This window comes from Natrix helvetica (genome assembly GCF_964273705.1).
Source record: "Natrix helvetica genome assembly, chromosome: 2".
Taxonomy (NCBI): domain Eukaryota; kingdom Metazoa; phylum Chordata; class Lepidosauria; order Squamata; family Natricidae; genus Natrix; species Natrix helvetica.
In genome coordinates this window covers 70,791,967-70,813,444 of record NC_138552.1, presented here as the reverse complement: position 1 = coordinate 70,813,444, position 21,478 = coordinate 70,791,967, and the positions used below count along the sequence as shown (strand labels likewise).

The following is a 21,478-nucleotide window of genomic DNA, read 5'->3' as shown; positions in this document are numbered from 1 at the left end:
GGTTATTATTATTATTACTTATTACTCTATTTCTTATTCCTTTTACGGTTGTAAGATGTGAACCTCCAAAATAATTGAGAATTGGACAGTGCACAAACTTAATAATATATGAAATAATATATTATATTAACATATGATATAGTAATATATTAAATAATAATATATTTTTTAAAAAACTTCACTGGTCTTCCCCCTCTCCATGGGTAAAATAGTGCCATATTGTGCTTTTATACATATAGGGAAAATAAAGTTCAGATTTATATTCACAGTCTATGGTTTTAGAAACATTTAATGGTAATGGGAGAATGGTAAGGTACAAGTACATTGTAGCTTGAACATTCAGCTGGATTGTTCTGAAAATGCCATGGTCCAGCTGACTCAGAAGGTGGAAAGTATTGTATATTTTATATTTTAGCTGAGACAAATTCCAAAAGTGGGAAAAGTAGGGCAAGGCTGGTGCACATTACTCTCATCTTCCCATTATTTGTTTCCCCTTCGTGACACACACCTAATGCTCCATAAACCTAACCAGCAAACCTGCCTGTTCCTCCCATTAATCTTTTTGCATTTTCCTTTGCTTATCTCCATTTAACGGCTATCCTACTCTGCTGAATCATATTATAGTCCCCTTTTCTTCCCTGCCACATCTTGGAACAACCACTGAATTAAATGACCATGTCCTAGATTTGTCCCCAGATGAAACATTAAGAGTCTGTGTCTCAATGAAATATACCACCACTCAGAATTAATGCGTTTTGTGCATGAGGTGATCAGTGCATAGAATCTTTTGCCCGTCCCTAAAGTGTTTTTCTTTTACGTAATATTTGCACAACTTTAAAAAATATATGTATAATATGTTTTAAATCATGAGGAATATAAATTGAATTTATATTAAATTCCAAGCAAAAAAAGATGAGGAGTAATTATCTAGCTTGACTCAGATTAATATAATTATCAGTATAATTTACAACTTATTTTTATTTAAAGTTAAATATGAAACTTGGAAATATTTTGAAGTAGAAAATGTTAATAATATTAAATGTTTTTTAAAGTTGTTATTTAAAATATGGCTGATTTTTTTAAAATGACTATTTCTTTATTATTTTAGGTCAGCTAAATTTGCAAATACCATGGAAAAACCTTTATACTCAGCCAGTTGAAGCTGTTTTAGATGAAGTTTATCTGCTTATAGTACCTACAGCTAGTAAGTTTATTAAGAAATGGAATTGAATTTTGTAAAATAAATATATAAAACAACATTTAACCATTATAATTTCTGCTTCTATATTTTAATCATGCAATAGTTTGAATAGTTTAAATAATCTGTGATTGGCAAGAAAGAAGCAGTTAGTATTATTATTTGTTGGTTTAATTAATATCCCAAATGTGTCTAGTGGACAATTTCTGGGAAAGCAAACATGTCTAATCTAATTTGAATCTGTTCATACTTCCCTGCAGAAGAAAATGGGTCCTAAGCTGTTTAGAGCTAGATAGTTTGTTACCAGATCCCCAAATTGAGTCTAGTAGCTCACAGGCTAAGGATTGAGCTCCCATGGATTTATTTAGCTACCTTGCTCAAGATTTTAACAGCTATTTTCTCTGTAGCCTGAAGCTTCTGAACCTTCTTCAGTGATAATCTTTAACTGAAGCCCAGCTACAAGAATGTTAGTGACTATAGTTCAATGGAAATAGATTTTTGTTTATTAAAATATTATATCTGAAACATCAACTGAAGCTGAACATAGCTTCTTCTTACCAATAAAGCTTTCCCCCCAATGCATCTAACAACATATTTGAAAACTCCCAAATGATACACCTGTTCTTTCTAAAAGTATCTATTCTGATTCAGAACAGGTCATTAAGCTTAGAATTTTTATAAGAATGCTAGAATACTTTAAAGAACATTGTCCTTAATTCTTCACCAAAATTTTCTAGATAAATTGATGCTACAAAAAAGAGGTTTCTTTGTAAATCAATAAAGTAAAATAACGAGAAGTAGTACTGTATTTTTCGGAGTATAAGATGCACCGGACGAACCAACATTTTGAAGAGGCAAATTAAAAAAAAAAGTTTTTGCACTCTGCAGATTTTCCAAAAATGGCCTGTTTTTCGTGTAAACGGGCCTTTTTTTTCAAAAAAAAAAGGGCATGCATAGCCTTTAGGAGGCTTATAGAGTGTTCCTGGGGGCTGGGGAGGCAACACTGAGCAAAAACAGTCCATTTTTCGCTCATTTCTGCCCTCCCCAGCCTCCAGGAGCACTCTGAAAGCCTCCTAAAGGCTTTGCACGGCCATTTCGGTGAAGGGGGCAGGGTTTCGGGAGGCAAAAAATGCTGTATTCAGTGTATCAGATGCACCCAGATTTTCAGCCTCTTTTTTTGAGCGAAAAAGGTGCATTTTATACTCTGAAAAATATGGTAGGTATAAATAGTTATGCAATAAAGGCATAATCCAGTTTACAAATCAATGAATGAATGTCAACCTAAATTCAAACTTTCGGGTTTTGGTGAACTTTTTAAAGATAGTTTGTCACGTACCAAATATTTGATGATATATTTTGCAATCTTAACAACACCATGAAAATGCCTGCTTGCCTCTCATAGCTCTTGCATTCTGGACATAGGATGTTCTGCAAATATCCTATGATTCTTGGCTATTGAGTCATAGGTGCATGTTTGCATAGGTACGTTGTTAGCCCTTTGATGTACTCCAGACAACCACAACTCTTTAAGTACTAACTCCATCTTTATTGTAAAATTACTTTAACAGCTTTTTTTTTAAAGATTGAAATTATTTCTCCTTTTACTCTCTGGAAAACTATGGAGGGCCCTTTCTGAAATGCTGCCTCTGCCCCTTTCCTTCTGTGAGTTGAGAAATATTTTACAAGGCAATTGTCTAGCCTGCAGCTCTTTCTCCATCTCCAAAGATCCTTTCATTCCTACATATCATTATACCCATCCATTATATATAGGAAAACTATTTTAATGCATTGTTTTATTCTTGAAGAATGACTTTTGCTTACTGCTAGAAAGAATAGGTATTAAATATTTTTTCATACAGAGAGTAAGTACAGTCAAATAGGACTTAATTTTGTATTTGTGTAATTTCAAATGTTGATTTAATCTAGTTGTGTTTAATTATTAAAGTAATCCATTCTGTTAGGTATTAAATATGATGCTGAAAAAGAAGAAAAGCAACATCTGGAAGCAAAGCAAAAGGAATTGCAAAGAATTGAAGATGCGAAACAAAAGATTGCTGACAAAGGTAAGAAAAGATGCAATAGTCATTCAATTTTAATTCCAACTCCAACTGAATGGCTCACAAAATAAAGCATATCAAAATGAAATAAATATGAAGCCAGTAAAATTAAAAAGAATTACAAAATACAGGTAGCCTTTGAGATATGATCAGTCCCTTAATAGCCATTTGAAGTTATGACAGACTCCCTCCCTCTCCCAGGCTACATACAATCTTGTTCCAAAGTTATGGTGACTGCAGCACCCTCCATGTCCTTTTCCCTTACAACCTACCACAGTGATACTACAGTGCCCCCCACCTCTCCTCTCATCCTACTCTCATCCTACTGGGACCCTGCAGTGCTTGGGCCTGCACTCCATGCCTCCTAGAAGCAGGCACTATTTGCAGTACTCCAACAATTTTTTGTGGAAACGGTGACTGCTTTTGGAGTTTTCTACCCAGATCAGCTGGTCTTTGGGAGACTGCAAATTTCTCCGGGATCGTGCTATGCTTTGGAAAAGCCAGCCACCTGGATGCAAGGATGGCAGCTTTAGGAGAGGCATCCCAAAAGAGGCTTTTTCCTTCCCTTCCCTCCCGCCAAAATCTAATTTCTTCAATAAAGAAAGGTATAGTTATTGTTAGGTATAGTTTCAGATTGTACTGTTATAGAGACTAATTTGATTTTGAACCTAATGACGGCAGCAAGATTGTTGGTGGTGCAATATTGGAAGAAGGAAGAGTTGCCCACTATCCAAGAATGGACGTTAAAAGTAGTAAACTTAGCAGAGATGGCCAAAATTTCAGCGTATCTGAAGGACCACTCAGATGAGAAGTATAAGCTGGACTGGAGAAGATGGATTGACTATATTCAAAACAAATACCGGACTAAAAAATTTCAGTTAGCTTATGAATGAAGGCATAAGGAATGCTACAATTTATTCAAAGCTAGTTTAATAAAGGGGGAGTTAAAGCACAAGAATAGTAACATGTTAAAATTAGTTAGCTTACGTTTGCGTATGGTTGTTTAATGTTTATACCCTGTATTTTGCTCTGGGAGGGAGGGAGGGAAGAGGGGTAGGGATGGGGGAAGAGGGAAGGATAAGGGGGGTAATAATTGTAAAACTTATTAAAAAATTTAAATAATAATAAAGAAAACGGAAAAAAAGTTGGGAGGGGCAGACTTGTTGATCTTTCTTCCCACTCCTCCACCAATTAGGTGCTGAAACTAACTCTCCGCTTCCAATGTTGATCCCTTTTCCCACCTCATTTGCTAAATTTGCTGAATGCCTGGAAAGAGGGTGACAGAATCTGTAAATTACTTATCTTGATGAGTGACTGCCAGATTGAAGAGTAGAGGAAAGGAAGGAAGGGAACAAAGAAAATCTTCTGCAGCTGAGGTTGAGGAGCTGAAGAAAAAAATCTACTCAAAAGAAAAAAATGCCTAGGGCAAAACCCATGCAGCCATCAGCCATGGTGGAAGCTGGGTCCTTGGAAATCTTTTTGCTGCTTGTCTGATTGCCTTTACAGGAGTCCTAAAGAAAGGATGTAAAGAGGGTCAGACAAGAAGCAAAAAGCTTTTCAAAGAAGGTTCTACTTTTCATCTGACTCTCTTCAAGATCCATCTAGGAATGTTCTAAAGGCAATCAGGCAAGCAGCAAAAGGATCTTGCTTAGTGTTTAAAACAAACTTGCAAATGTCATTCCAAATTGTTTCTAGAATTCTGAATTCTGTTATTGGCTTGTTATTGTTTTTCATCCTTTTAAACCAGTGATTCTCAAATATTTTGGGTTTCCTTCTTAAAAATGATACATGACCAAAGAAGCTTTGGCTTATGTGCATTATATTTACCAATATTTACTGTATTAGAAATTAAAACTGAGAAATTCATTTAAAACTTTTAGCAGTATTCTAGTTGAGGCTGTTTTCTTTTGTAATGCAGAATACATTGTGTTTTATTTCATGCTGATTGCTTCTGGTACCAAATCCAGAAAGATCCCATGATCAGAAATGTCAGAAGTGGTTGAATCTATTATTTTGAATATATTGAATATAGAATTGCAATTTATTCAAAATATATCAAAATATTTCCAAAAGTTGTACAGTCATCAGTTATATTTGTGGCTATTTATTATTTGCCTGTCTTACAAATTTTGCATTTGCTTAAATGTAAGTATTTTACCATAGGATATATGCTGTTGGTTAAATGAAATGTTAAGGTTTGGCTGCTCCTTTGATAAGTCTCTTAAAAGGTATAATTCAGTTTGGATTCAGTAGACCTTTTACCCACTTAATGAATTATTAAGTGCCTGTGGAATCACAAATAATCATCGCTTGCAGCCTGCCAATTTAGTTATTCACTATTATTATTTTCTAATGCTGTGGAGCTGAATCATTGTAGACTGAGGTTCTGAATAATGTTCACTTCCAGTCTGGCTCCAACTGTAGTCCTTTAATTGCTTCAGTCAGCACCAAACTTTGTCCCTGTTAGATTTCAGTCACAAATGTTATATAGAGGATCTCAACTCACTTCACTTAGCTGAGGCACCATTTATTGTAAGGATTCCAGTGATCCTTTGTCTTGAGTTTTCATTTCTCTTCACTCTTCTCTTTATCCCCTTAGCCCTATTTTAGGCTTGACTGACCAACTTCCATCACACTTTAGCATGGCTGCTTGTGTCATCTCAAATGATTACATCAAATGAGTTCCTAAGCACCCTTTCTTAGTTTTCCATGTTTAACAAGGCACACATCTGTTGATGGAAAAAGAGATGATTGCATTCAGCCCTTCAAAGGAACTCATGTTTAATTTCTACCTACACTATTTCTGGTATCCATGTCTATGTGAATATATAAATAAAAAATATATGGAATTATCTGTTACCTGTATTCCTGAATATTATTTTTCTTCCTAAATCAAATGTAGTCTCCATTGCTTAATAATATAAAGTATTCATTCACTTGATTTAGATAAAGCACAAGAAAAGCAAGATACTTTCATAGAAAAGCTAATTACTCAAGTTATAAGAAACCTTCAATTGAAAATTTCCAACATCCATATACGATATGAAGATGATGTAAGTATATGTGCATAGAATATTCAGATAAGTTTTAAAAATGTGAATGATACTTCAGATGGATACATGGATAATCTTTGTTCTGTTCATCCATAAAGAAAGTGATTGCTGAAATAGTTGAGTCAGTGCTGTCTTTATTTGTCTATTGCATCATAATTTTGAAAGTTTCAATGATATGATTACAAAATTGCATATCAAATTATTTCTTTAAGTACTGGTGTAATGCTAGGAAACATTTTGAGCAAATGTTTGAATCCTCCCTTCTTTCTCTGGTTTTAGTGGATTGCAGAACTAATGACTATATACATTCCAACCCTTAGATTTAAAAATAAGCACAGCTTTTCTCTGCCTGGAGCCCGTAGTAGTTATACAACTGTAGTTCAGATTTGGAAGGTACTCTTTTATGCAGCAGTACACTAATCTAAAATATGTATAAATAAAGGAGTATGTGTAGAATAGAATACTAAGGATACAATGTTGGGAATATTGGGCTGAAAGATATAGTTAAGATACAAAGGTTAACTAATCTTAACCCAAAATTCATCATAGTAATTCATATTCTAGTTTATAAAATCAATACTTATACATAGAGAAATTGTCAAAAAATGTCTGTTTTCTTTTATTATAAGGCACAAATGTTGCCACAGATTTTACATCCTGCATGTTGTATACCTGTATATACTGGTATTACATTGTTGCATATTGATTTTTTTTTTTTTTTTTTTGCAGATCACAAATAAAGATATTCCGTTGTCATTTGGTATCTCACTCGAAAATTTTAGTTTACAGGTATTATCATTGCTTAGGTTTTTAATTAAAAACTTGTTTCTATTTTTGAGTGTCTTAATATGTAGCCTCTTTAATCTTAATAATTCAGTATTAAATGACAACTTCAAAAGTCAGCAAGACATAACTTTAAGCACAATTAGTTTTATTATTTAAATTGAATAAATATTGAATATAGAATAAAATTGTTTGCATTATTTATAAAGAAAAAAGATCTGAAATTTGGGTGGTCTCCACAGAAAGATTATTTTTATACTTGGGAACTGACTAAGATTCAGACTTTACTTCTAAATATGGAACAGTGCACAAATTCATTCAGGTGTTCCTGATGACAGTTTGGGAAAGTCTTAATGTTGTTTTATCTCATAAATAAAGTAATGTCAGAATAACTTATGTTTCTATTTCAGACTTCAGATCAGGATTGGAATCCATGTATTCAAGATGCAACCACTAAATTGTTCTATAAGGTAGAGTCCTAGGTGGAAATCCAATTGAGTAGAATGTGCCGTGAGACACCTTCTGAGTTTTGTGTTAATGTAAAGCACAAGGGAGGTTTCATTCTTTTGCTGTTTGTTTCACATATTAATCTGTGAAATTTAGGTAAGAGCCTGGAAGATGATGATCATTCATTGGCTTAAAATGCATTTCTTTCCAGAGGGACTGTCCCCCCTAGTGTTGACTGACAATTTCCCCTCCCCCTGGAAACAGGCAATTGGTCACAAACTAGGCTCTTATGGGCTCTCACCGTTATTCTTAATGTCCCTAGGCTTTGATCAAGCAAAGCAAGTAGTAATTAATAGAATGAAGGACATGGAGTTCCAAGAAGAACTAAATAGGTTGCCTCTCCACAGTAGGGACAGAATCAAACAGGGTGTGTGGGAATCGGCAAGATATCTAAATGACCTGATCTTCCCAAAACAAAGAATAGCTTTCTTCAGAGCCAGATTTAACATTCTTCCTAAAGCACTCCTCCAGGGCAGGTATAGGAGAACACCTATAGCAGAACGGGTTTGTATATGTGGTAAAGGAGAAGTGGAAGATAATTCACATGTTCTATTACACTGTGAGCTATACAGAGCTTGTAGGTCTGCACATATTCTCCCCTTATTAGAGAGATTGCCAGGGAGGGCAGACAATTTTTATGTAGGCTTTCTCCTCCAGGACACTAACCCGGTTACCACGCATGCAGTGGCAAAGTTCTGTGCTGCTGCAATGTCCATAAGAAAAAAATTGGCTACAGAAGTATAGTTGTCATCTTGTACCAATTATCTGGACATATCTCTAACAATCTTTGGACCATTGTATTTACTCCTATACTTGACAGCGTTGCACCTAGGTAAACCAGGGAGTGACCCGAACAATCTGAGAACATGTATGTTATGTTCCACTTTTAATGTCAATACTTTTTTGTATCTTAAATGTCAGTATTTTTTAACATATTGTAAAAACTAATGTGTATTGCTGGTCTTTGACCGTAATAAAGATTTACTTACTTACTTACATATTAATCTCATATTGAACAGAGCTAAATCACAACTACACTGAATTGCTACATGGCAAGTTTTTTTATGTGCATATGGTAATTTTGACACACTGAAGGGACTAAAAGTTTGTTGGATTTATGACCTGCTTTTTATTCAGGAACTCAGGGTGGTAAAGTTGATAAATAAATTGAAATTATTGCTTAGTAAAGTGTGATAACCAGTTAATGATTCATAGACCATTGGTACATGAAACTTTAGCGATTTCTTTACTTTTCTGATAAACCTAGAAATAAGAGATAAAGTATAGCAACCCCATTTTTTAACTGATCCAAAGATTGCTTCAGCTGGTTTTGAATTGAGTAAATAAAATCAGGTAAACATCAAAATCTGAAGAAGTGGCTATATGTTTTTTATTAACTACTACACAAGCAAGAGCTTTCTTCAGTCTCATAAATAGGAAAGCAAAGATGATAGGAAGGGAGGGCTGTGAGAAGGCCAAGGGTTTGGTGTGCTGAAAGAGCCTTCCTTATTGTCAAAACTAGCACAATGAAGAACAGACACAGGCCACATTTTTTTCATTCTTTCAACACCCTTTCCTCCTTAGTATTTATATGCTATATAATAATATATACTTATTATTTATATATCATACTTAACTATCCCAATTCAAAGGAAATTTGAATTCTCTTCTTCCAATAATATTTTTTTAAATCAACGTATTGTTGACTACTTTATTTTTGTTCTATACTTTGTGTTAATTATGAGGACTTTATACCAAAAGTGTATTTTTTTTCATTCATTGTAATGAAATGATTTTATACTTGCAGTAAGTATGCATTAGACCCATTCAGTTTCATGTTAAAACTTCATAAAATCTATGATAATTGATCACTGAGACGAACCATTTTATTTGCCACAGTGTTTGATATCTTGTTATAGTAGCCTTCTTTTGCCTTCCAACATGTTGGATGTACTGTTGGATGCTCTACCTCCATACTTCTCAATTACCATAACATTTGTTGGAAATATTCTGGGTAATTTATCTTAATTCATGCTTAACATTGAATTACCTTGCTAGTTATCCAGCAGATCAGTTCCTCATGAACTACCTAGATGCTTTAATATAGAATCGTATGCAAGTTAATATATGATATTCTTAAACATTTATGTCTATTCTTAGATATTGGTTAATATCTGTAATGATTTAATTATTGCTTCAAAATAGCCGTAGGGCAATTTTTTCAGTATCATGATCAATTAAAAGGATAGATAAATATATGTGACAGCACCCATAAGTAAAGATAATTTGCTTTGGGGTTAGGATTGAAGAAGAAATAAATATACCTTTTACTTTCAATAATTATGTTTTAATCTATGTATTTTAAGAGTTCTCAGACTTTGTAGCAGGCCACTAGGACTTACATAGTCAAAATAAAGAGTAGAGCTTAGAGCAAATTATGACCATGTTCTACTCTCCTTGTGGAAGCCTGGTCACTTTTTAAAAGAAAAATCACAGTGACATACCAAACTGCTCATGACAGTCCCAGAGATTCCGAACCATAGTTTTCAAAACTCTTGCTATAATGGATATAATTATTTAAAACATTTAAAATGGAATGGGATATCTTGCCACATCTAACTCGCTGCAGCCAACTTGCCACAGCAAACTCACTGCGGGACAAATCAACAAATAAAACTCTTAAATTAATTTCACTAGAACTGTGGCCAATAATAATTGAATAAATCCAGAAATACAAAAGTTACAATAATTTTGACTAAAATGGTCACCAATAATTAAAATAACTGAATGAAATAATACAATGTTGTATTGTCCTGTCCACCCCATGCTAAAGCAGATATACTTTAAGTGTTATTTTAATATTATCTTGCTGGGCTGTTTGAAATTTTGGTCTCCTTTTAGATAAAATAAAGTGATTTATTCATCAGATGAATTGTTTTATTCAAATTTCATTTGTAGTTCAAAATAGAAAAAAAAAATCAGTTCTACTGCTGGAACATACTAATAGCCATTTTCCTGTTATCGTAGAGACAGCAGCCAGACTGGGTATGCGCCGTCCATTAACCAATCGGACTGAGTCTACACTTATGATGTCATCGGGCCCTTGTGGCTCCTCCCCAGTTTCACATTCAGTCCAACCTGGACTGGCTGTGAGAATTGATCTCTCCTCCAAATTATTTAATTATACCTTTAATTGGTGAATTTTTCCAAAAAAAATGTTGTTCCTTTAAATTGGGTCCTTAAATAATCCTTATTCTACAAATTGGAGGGAAATTCAAAACTGATCTCTGGTTGCCTCTCCTCAGCTGTCTGATTGCCTGCGGCCACGAGTTCGCTCAGGAAGCCTGCCTTGCAATCAGATTGGCCAGCTCACGAGCTATGGCTCCACAGCTGCTTCCCCGCGGCGCTCCTTGATTCTGGGCACTCGGAGGGACGCACGACCGGCCGTTTCATGTGCAGCGGTTCCAGGCGAGTCCGGTGGCCATTCTGCAGATTGCCTGGCCACACTTAATATCGGTGGCCATTTTGAGGCTCGAAAAAGCCTCAGGGGAAAAAAGTCGGCCATTTTGGACGCTTTAAAAAAGGCGAGAACTCTACAGCAGCTGTTTGGAGTGCCCAGCAATGCAGGATCACCCCAGGTGGATCGGATCAGGAGCGCCTGGCCAGCAAACGGGTGACACCGTTGCCTATCTTATTGGGGTGTTGATTTATGTTTGGGGAAATGGCTGATCCAGCTATGGATATGAATGCAGGATTAGAGGAGGCAGGGCCATCAGGGGCAAAGAGCAGCAGGAAGAGGCAAGCCAAAGAGCCCCTTCCTCAGGAGTAAACCCCAAGGTCTCTAAGGCGACTACCAGGGCAGAAGAGCACAGACAGAAGGCCCTTGAGAAAGAATTTCAGAGGGCCCAAAAACAACATAGTCTAACTGCCCTCCCTCCCTCCCTCCGAGGATCACCAAGTGGCGTCCCCAGCTCCACCTGTCTTGCCTCCCATGGGCCCTGACCCCACTCTGGCCTATTCAGAAGGGGAATTGTCTTCTTCCGAGTCCTCGTCTTCGATGGAGCCTGACAACAGAAACAATTTCTTTGATGTTCCTCAATAGGGAGCGCACCTTTGAACAGGCTTCCCTCCCGGTTACACATGGTTCTGGGCCCCCCACACCATGTACATTTCTCATGCTGATATGGCAACCATCATTGCTGAAACCATTAAACAGGTCATGGCTGCTGGCCTACAGCAGCAACCTCAACCTGCTCTATCACAGGGCCATAAGCATAAATCTTCTGCTGCGGCTCAGCAACCTGATCCCTCTGCCTCTACTTTTCAGGCCTCAATTGGTGGGGAGCAAGATAACCTGCAGGACTCAGACCTGTCTGATGACAAGGTAGTCACCCCAGATACCCCTGCCTTTACTGGATTATTCAAAACTGATTGATTCAAGTCCCTTCTACTTAAGGCCATTAAAGCTGCTAACTTACCATCTTCTGCTTCAGCTTCTACTTCACAGGATAAACCAACAGAACCGGCTTCAACTGAGGGTTCCAGTATGCCATTCACCGAACCCACGGTGGAAAAAGAGGTGATCCCTGTTCCCAAGATATTCCTGAACATCATCCAGAAGCAGTGGAAGTCTCCAGGCACGGGCCCACAGCCGACCAACCTTGACAACATTGCACCAGACCTCACCAAGTTCTTCGAGACTCCCCCAGTGGACACACTGGTTGCAGCCCTGTCTTCACCTACTGCGCTCTCTGGAGCCCCTGAGGAGGTTCTCAAGCCTGAGGAGAAAAGGTCAGATCAAACCTTAGTCAAAAACTATCAGGTTGGGGCCTGGGCTGTTAGGGCCTCTACGGCCACTTCCTCCTTCTGCAGGGCGGCCCTGGTTTGGATTGAACAACTTCAGGAGCGCATCACTCCTACTGACACTAGATCACATAGGGATCTCAACAAGATCAGGGCAGCGGTTGAATTTGCGGCTGATTCTTCCCTTAATGCTGCTAGATTCGTTTCTAAAGCCATGGTCTCTTTGGTTGCGACCAGGTGTCTGCTTTGGCTCAAGCCATGGCAGGTGGATGTCTGTACCAAGTGGCGCCTAGCAGCCTCCCCATTCAGTGGCACCTAATTATTTGGTAGTCCCTTAGACCCGTACCTCACGGAATCTAAAGACAAGCGCAAGGTCCTTTCATCCATCTACAAGAAACAGGACAGTTGGCTCGCTCCCTTCTATAGGAGGTCACCCTTTCGACCGGTGGACGGGGGGGCCTTCCTTCCCCCATCCACAATGCCATTCCTACACTCCCAGACAGGGATCTCACCAGGACAGGTCCAGTAGAAACCCACAGCATTTCCCTTCCAAGAAATCTTACCGTGGAGGAGGCAACCACCAATTTTCACATAGGAAATGACTATCTGGACTCTCTTCCGATCGGAGGCTGCCTGGCATTCTTTACCCACCACTGGGAGGAGACCACAACAGACAATTGGGTACTCAAAGCTGTCAAATTTGGTCTCATGCTAGAATTCCTCTCCATCCCCCCAGGATCACTTTGTGCCATGCCCGGTCTCTCGGTGTCCTCGCAAGAGGGCACTGATGGAACAGGCCATTCAGCACCTGTTGGAGATCTGGGCCATCCAACTGGTTCCTCCCCATCAGGAAGGGTAGGACTTTGGACTTCCGGTTCCGGCGGCTGACGGCGACAGGCAGGGACTGCTCGCCCTGCGCATCCCCAGTGGGCTCCCCACTCCTTGGGGGGCACAGGACGCCCCGCAGAGGCGTTCTGCCGGAGGAGCGGCGTGGTGGGGGAACCCCTGGATCGGCGGCGGCCGGCAGGGGGCCCCCGCTTTGCTCCAGGCACCGAGGAGCACGAAGGGGAGACGCTCCGGCGTCTTCGCTGTGAGGCTGTGCGGAGATAAAGAAAGCTGAAGGATGCAGCGGCGGTGCGGTGAGGCGTAGACTTTCTCCATTCCCACTACAAACTTGAAAACTTGTCAGTTGTGTAAACTTTACTTTTCGGCTTGACTTAGAGAGGCGTGGCTGGAGGGAGGGGGATTTTCCCCCCCCCCGGACAAGCGGCTGGAAACAATCGTGCTCCCAGCCCCAAGGGAAGGAGGAGGGGGAGAGCCAAACCAATGATGTCACGCCAGTGGTGGGTTTCAAAATTTTTTGGAACCTACTCCGTAGGTGTGGCCTATTTTGTGGGCGTGGCTTAGCAGTCATGTGACCGGGTGGGAGTGACCAACTTGTAAATGTGGTGAAACTCATTTAACAATGCTCTTGCTTAGGAACCAAAATTTTGGGCTCAATTGTGATCATAAGTTCTCTTCCTTTTTCTTTCTTTCTTTTTCTTTCTTCCTTCCTTCTTCCTTTCTTTCTTGTGTCTCTCTCTCCCTCTTTCTTTCCTTCCTTCCTTCCTTTCCTTCCTTCCTTTCTTGTGTGTCTCTCTCCCTCTTCCTTTCTTTCTTCCTTCTTCTTTCTTTCTTGTGTCTCTCTCCCCCACTTACTTTCTTTCTTCATTCCTTCTTGTGCCTCTCTTTCCCTCTTTCTTTCTTTCTTTCCTTTCTCTTCCTCTGTCTTCCTTCCTTCTTTCTTTCTTTCTTTCTTTCTTGTCTCTCTCCCCCACTTATTTCCTCCCTCCTCCCTCCCTTCCCTCCATCCGTCTTGTGTCTCTCTCTCCAACGTTCTTTCTTTCTCTTTCCTTCTTTCTCTTTCTTTCTCTCTTTCTCTTTCTATCTTTGTCTCTCTCTCTCTCTTTCTCTCTCTCTCCCTTCCTTCCTTTCTCTCTTACTCTTTCTTTCTCACTCTCCCCCCCCCCTCTCACACACACATACCTTCCAGTTGGCGAAAATTTCTGTTTTGCCAGCTGGGAGGCTGGCAAAGAAGCCTCGTTTTGCCTGCCGCCCGTGGCACTTCACTTGCTGCAACTCGGACAATGGGGAGGTGGGAGTAGCGCTGGGTTTGAGGAACGGATGTTCCTTCTGCTCAGCTTACGCACTTGAAAAGACCCCGCAGTTCCACATTCACAGCTGATCCCTTCTTGGTCAAAAGGGCACCTTTTCGGTCCCAGCTGGGCGTCTGGAAGAGAGTGGCCGAAGTGGCTTCTCTCTCCTCCTCCTGCAGCCGAAGGAAAAGCCCCGGGGAGACGGGCTCCACGGGCTGCAGCCCGGCAGAGCAGCGCGCAGAGCTCGTCTCCCCGGCGCTTTTCCTTCGGCTGGTAGGAGGAGGAGAGAGACGGACTCCGTGCGCTGCTCTGCAAGGCTGTCGCAGCCAATCCTCCGCTGTGCTGCAGCCGAAGGCCGAAGTGGCTTCTCTCTCCTCCTCCTGCAGCCGAAGGAAAAGCCCCGGGGAGACGGGCTCCATGCGCTGCAGCCCGGCAGAGCAGCGCGCAGAGCTCGTCTCCCCGGCGCTTTTCCTTCGGCTGGTAGGAGGAAGAGAGAGACGGACTCCGTGCGCTGCTCTGCAAGGCTGTCGCAGCCGATCCTCCGCTGTGCTGCAGCCAAAGGCCGAAGTGGCTTCTCTCTCCTCCTCCTGCAGCCGAAGGAAAAGCCCCGGGGAGACGGGCTCCACGCACTGCAGCCCGGCAGAGCAGCGCGCAGAGCCCGTCTCCCCGGCGCTTTTCCTTCGGCTGGTAGGAGGAGGAGAGAGATGGACTCCGTGCGCTGCTCTGCAAGGCTGTCGCAGCCGATCCTCCGCTGTGCTGCAGCCGAAGGCCGAAGTGGCTTCTCTCTCCTCCTCCTGCAGCCGAAGGAAAAGCCCCGGGGAGACGGGCTCCACGCGCTGCAGCCTGGCAGAGCAGCGCGCAGAGCTCGTCTCCCGGCGCTTTTCCTTCGGCTGGTAGGAGGAGGAGAGAGACGGACTCCGCGCGCTGCTCTGCAGGGCTGGTAGGAGGAGGAGAGAGACGGACTCCGCGCGCTGCTCTGCAGGGCTGGGAGGAGGAGGAGAGAGACGGACTCCGCGCGCTGCTCTGCCTGAAGGCAAAAAGCTTGGACCTCCCCCCCCCCCGCGCACCCGTCAGCCAAAACCTCCCGGGAGGCTTCGGCTGGTGGGCAAGCAGGGGTGGTGGTAGCTCCGAGCCTTCTCGCCTTCAGACAGAGCTGATTCTGCACCTTCTACGTTATCCTGGGCAGAGTCATGTGTCCACCAGCTTGCCTGTCTTGTCTTACACAAGTTGGCCAGCTGAAGCCTCCCGCCTTTCCTGAGCAGCTGGCAGCTGCAAGAGGCGCGAAGGGGAGGCAGGTGGGGTTTGCAACCCGAAGGCTGGCATTTCGTCTCTGCAGCGTGAACCAGCTTGGGTGCGACCGGAGAAGCTTCTTCAGTGGAGCTCCTGAAAGGGACGCAGGCTGCCACCGCTCCACTGAAGACATTTCTGAGAAGAGAAACTTCTCCGGTCACGCCCGAGCTGGTGGAGCGCAGGCAAGTGCCGTCCCGTGAAAGGGGCGGGGCAGGAAACTTACTTCCGGGTTCATCGGCCAACCGGATCGCGTGATCCGGTGCGATCCGGCAGAAACCCACCACTGTGTCACGCCCATACTAAGTGGATTTTCGGACTTAAACTTATAATATAATGATGATCTGGAAGCTTTGGGAATTTTGAACTTTGAAAACTTTATTTGTTGCCTCTAAACCCGAAGCTGGCAGGGCAAGATGGCACACTTCCGTTGTCTTTATGAAATGTGAAACTTGACTCCACCTTCAAAACTTCAGGCTTCTGGTCTTTGTCTCCGTGCTACTCAGACAATTCTCTTGTGTGTTTGACTGTTTTTGAACTCCCTGGAGTGAAAAACTTTTGCTCTTCTGCCAGGGTGATTAGAAAATTCCCCTCTGCCTGGACCCTCTGTCTCTTGGACTCTCCTGGCTGTTCTACCCTTCTGACTGATCATTCTCTATACTGACTGGACTCTTTACTCCATAAACAATGCCACCTAAAAAACCACCTCCTGGAAAGCCAGGCTTTGCTGCCTCTGCCCCGACATCTGCAACCTCCAGTCCTAGTACACAATCAACGATAACAGCCTTAATGCAACCTAAATCTACGGAACTGGAGTTTCATCAAATGTTTCAGCAACTTCTACAGGGACAAGAGGAAATAAAGAGACAACTGAAGGAGATGAAAGAAGAAATTAAAGAGAACCAGGATAAAATTAATAAGAACTCACAGAGACTGGATCATTTGGAGGGTAGGGCGGCTGAGATGAGGGAGGGGATAGAGGGGGTGCAGAAGGGAAACAAAGAACTTGACACCCAACAAATGAAAATAGAGTTTGAGAGAATGTCTTTTTATCTTAGATTTCAAAACGTGATGGAGACAGATGATGAAAATATAAGGGACATCATAACAAGCATTTTGGCTGAGTATATCCAGAAGGAGAAACAACAGATGGGGTGGGAAATAGACCTGGCTTATAGAGTGAACTCAGCTTATGCTAGAACACACAATGTTCCCAGGGAGGTACACATTAAATTTCTTAGGAAAAGCACAAGAGATGAAATTCTGAGTGCACAAAGGGGGCAAGCCTTGATATACAAAGATAAGAAGATAACCATTCTGAAACAGATCCCCAAGAAAGTGAGGGAAAAAAGAAAAAAAATTATTCGCAATTGGCGAATAAATTATACCAGAAGGGGGTGTGGTTTAGATGGTCGATGCCTGAAGGTATGTTAATATTCTGGGAGGAGACAAGAGTTAGAATTAATACACCCATAGTGGTGCAGGCCTTTATGGAGAAAAACAAAGTACTCCTAGAAAAATCAGAAGACTCTTTAACAGACATACAAGACACGGGAGGGGCCGGAGCTCTGCCAGCGGGGGGAGATGGGGCGACATCAAGAAAGCTCAGATCACAAAAATGAGTAAGAAAAGTCACTTGATATAAACTGATCGAAATTACCAATTGAATTTATCACACTGACTATATGTTACTACTTAATATTGAATTTTATGTAAATGTATACTATGAGTTTGGAGGGGGGGGTGCACGTACCGCATTTCGCAGCTGCCAAAATTTGTAACCTTTCCCTTACCTTTTCCCTTTGTAAAATATCAAAAAACCAATAAAACTTTGTTTTTTTAAAAAAAAAGGAAGGGTAGGACTTTTATTCCCGCCTGTTTGTGGTACCGAAGAATTCCGGGGGATGAAGAGCAATATTAGATCTAAAAACATTGAACCGCCACATTGTCTATCGGCAGTTCAAAATGCATTCTCTGCACACTGTCCTCCAGGCGGTCAGGAAAGGCAACTTCCTCATGTCGGTAGACTTGACCGAAGCTTATCTTTATATCCCCATCTTCATAGACCACTGAAAATCATGGGGTCGGGGTGAATCTCAAAAAGAGTCACCTCGTTCTCAGCACTCACCTTCTCCACCTCAGGGCTTGATAGACACCATGGCGGAGAGGTTGTTCCTATCCAACGACCGCATTCTCAGTCTGAGGGAACTTGTCAGGAAGGTGCCACATCTACACAAGGCTTCCCTTCTTCTTCTCTCCCAAGTCTTGGGGAAGATGGTATCCTGCTTCAGGATTGTCCCGTGGGCCAGGTTTCACAGCAGGAGCCTTGGTTCATGCTTCCACATCAAAAGGCGGACAGGGGCAGCTCTCCTCTCAGGGTCCCCCTTCCCAGACAGGTATTACACACTCTCAAATGGTGGCAGTCCCCAGCGATTTTGCAAGGGACCTTGTTCAGAGAGCCGTGCCATCTCACATTTACGATGGACACAAGTCTGACAGGATGGGGGACACACATGCAGGACCTAGTGGCTCAGGGTCAGTGGTCCCTTGAAGAGAGCCAAAACAGCATAAATTGGCTAGAATTGCGGGTGGTTCGCCTCACCCTCAGACACTTCCACCATAGAGTTCAGGCCCGACACATATTAGTCCTCACGGACAATACCACGATCAAGGCACACATAAACAGACAGGGAGGAGCTCGTTCCTGGTCCCTGATGCAGGAGTCCAATCTGTTGTGCCAGTGGGCAGAATCTCACTTGTCATCTCTGAGGGCAGAACACATCTCGGGTCTCCAATGTCCAAGCAGACTGGCTGAGCCTGACAACGATAGATCAAGTGGAGTGGAGCATCCATCTGAACCTCTTCCATTGACTGACACTACGATTCGACCTCCCAGTCCTAGACCTGTTCGCGACAGCAGACAACAACCAGGTACCCAGGTATTTCTCGAAGTTCATGAACTCCATGGCAAAAGGAGTAGACATTCTCAGATGCCGGTGGTCCACGGGTCTCCTGTACGCATTTCCTCCCCTTCCCCTCATTCAGAGGGTAATTCAAAAAATGCTGGAGCTGGAGGCAGAACTGTTGCTGCTAGCGCCAAATTGGCCACACCGGCCTTGGTATGCCGACCTAATGACTCTGTCAATCTCCACCTGGCACATCCCATGGTCTCTTCTGTCTCTACTCCAAGGATCAGTTTGTCATCCCCACCCCCAGTGGCTGCAATTAACCGCGTGGCAATTGAGCGGCAAGCCTTAACAGACGATAACATCTCCCTCAACATCATTGCTACCATTCAGGCATCACGCAGAAGCTCTACTAACTGCATTTATGACGCCACGTGGCGGACTTTTGATCTGTGGTGTTCCAACCAGACTGTTGACCCTCTTAGGGCATCCATTCCGCAGATATTGGACTTCCTGCAGAGGGGGCTGGATCAGGGACCTACCCCTAACACGCTACGCCGACAGGTGGCTGCTCTGGCCTCTGTTCTGGGTGGCCTGGCATCCGAACATCTACCTTCTCACCCCTTGATCCGGAGATTTCTCCATGGAGCGTCCAACCTGCGTCCCCTGCCATACATAGATATCCGACTTTGGACTTACCTCGTGTCTTAGAGCTTTGACTTCCACTTCCTTTGAACCTATGAGATCCACTTCTTTGAAACTGTTGTCCTTTAAAATGCTGTTTTTGGTGGCTGTAACTTCAGCCAGATGTATTTCTGATTTGGCTGCTCTTTCAGCCAGACATGACTTGTGCGTGTTCCATCCAGACCGAGTTGTCTTAAGACTGGACCCGACATTCATACGGAAGGTCAATAGTTGTTTCCACCGAGGTCAGGAGTTGACCTTACCTGATTTCTGTCCGTCTCCCCGTCACAAGAGGGAGTGCAAGTGGCACACTCTTGACGTACGTCGTGCCCTCAAGATCTACATCGACCGCACCGCCTCGTTCCGCCACTCGGAAGCTCTCTTCATCTCCTTTCGCCAGGCCTCCTTGGGTATCAAAGCTTCATCGTCTAGTCTGGAGCGTTGGATAAGAGCCTGTATTAAACTGTCTTACGAACTTCAATCCATACAGGTCCTTGCAAACATTACAGCTCACTCTACACACCGCGCCACGACATCTGCAGCTTGGTCCACTCAGGCCACCTTGGAAGAAGTCTGCCAGGCGGCCACCTGGGCATCTCCCACAGTCTTCATACGTCATTACAAGTTGGACAAGTATGCGTCGGCTGACACGGCCTTTGGACACAGGGTGCTGCAGCAAGTGCTTGTGCCCTAACAGACCTTTTTTTACAATTTCCCACCCTAGTGGACAGCCCAGTCTTTGGTACGTCCCAGTCTGGCTGCTGCCTCTACGATAACAGGAAAATGGGCGTTGGTTCTTACCTGATAAGCTCATTTTCTGGTAGAATAGAGACAGCAGCCAGCCCCGCCCTGGTATGGGTCACGCGAGGGGATTCCTTGTGTGGAGGAGAGAGAGAGAGAGAGATACAGTGACTTTGGACTTTCACTTTTTGCTCACAATTCTCACTTGAGTCTACAGTTTTCCTTCATCTGAAACGGGAGGAGCCACAAGGGCCCGATGACATCATAAGTGTAGACTCAGTCCGATTGGTTAATGGACGGAGCATACTCAGTCTGGCTGCTGTCTCTGCTCTACCAGAAAATGAGCGTATCAGGTAAGGACCAATGCCCATTTTCTGACACATTTTGCCAATATTATTCCTGATGACCAGAGAATAATTCCATGAATCTTTTAAAACATAATTATGATTATTTTTAATTCTGGTACCACTTTTTTATTTTTGTTTGTTAATTTCATAATCTATAATACAAATATATTTAAAAATAAATACAAGGGAGAGGTATTCTTTTTTGCTCTGATTGTCCACAACTGAGAACTAATATGTGTTGCATGTTTTCATGCATCTCAACTTGTTCAGTTCCCCTTCACACACACAAACACACAAACACACACACACACACACACACACACACCCTCTGCCGGGCCACCAAGCTGCAAACTTTGGGGATCGCTGCTTTATTTGATTAATTTTAGTAGTGCCGTTTACATGTGTTTAACTATTGTCAAAGATATATTAATATTTGTAATAACTTTCCTAAACATGCATACATATAAGATATTAGACCATGATAATCTTAAATATGATGTTAAGTAATTCCTTTTTTTTTTTTAATTTCAGTTAGTTCGATTGGACAACTTCTTTGCATACTGGAATGTGAAGTCTGAAATGTATTATCATGGTGACTATAACGAATCCTTGGTGAGTAGACGAAGTTAATAAATCATTTTCAAGTATAAACAATCGGACATATTCATTTATGTCCAAAACGAATTACAGTTCATTTATATTTTTATACAGTGTCTTTTTAAGCTTAAAAAATGCCATTAATGCTCTAGTCTTAATGCTAGCTAACTTTTCAAGAAGCACTACTGATATGAGAACCACCAGTTTCCTGTGGTGATTAAGACATTAGGCTAAAAAGCAGGAAACTGTGTTCTAATTCTGCCTTCGGCATGAATGAAGCTGGGTGACCTTGGGCCAGGTACCCTAAGAAGGAGGCAAGGACAAACCTCTTCTTGAAAACCTTATCAAGAAACCTGCAGGGACTACTGAAGGCAACTGCC

At 42.1% G+C, this 21,478-nt stretch overlaps 1 protein-coding gene across 3 annotated transcripts in view; it reads left to right on the top strand.

Moving 5' to 3' along the window:
- The window catches only part of VPS13A (vacuolar protein sorting 13 homolog A), a 138,276-nt gene that overhangs the window by 14,083 nt on the left and 102,715 nt on the right, over positions 1-21,478 (top strand). For all 3 annotated transcript variants that reach the window (XM_081942022.1, XM_081942021.1, XM_081942023.1), the window contains exons 4-9: positions 1,109-1,204; positions 3,160-3,261; positions 6,202-6,308; positions 7,038-7,097; positions 7,502-7,561; positions 21,033-21,113. In XM_081942022.1, coding sequence (XP_081798148.1) covers positions 1,109-1,204; positions 3,160-3,261; positions 6,202-6,308; positions 7,038-7,097; positions 7,502-7,561; positions 21,033-21,113 — 506 coding nt within the window. The remainder of the gene's footprint in view (positions 1-1,108; positions 1,205-3,159; positions 3,262-6,201; positions 6,309-7,037; positions 7,098-7,501; positions 7,562-21,032; positions 21,114-21,478) is intronic.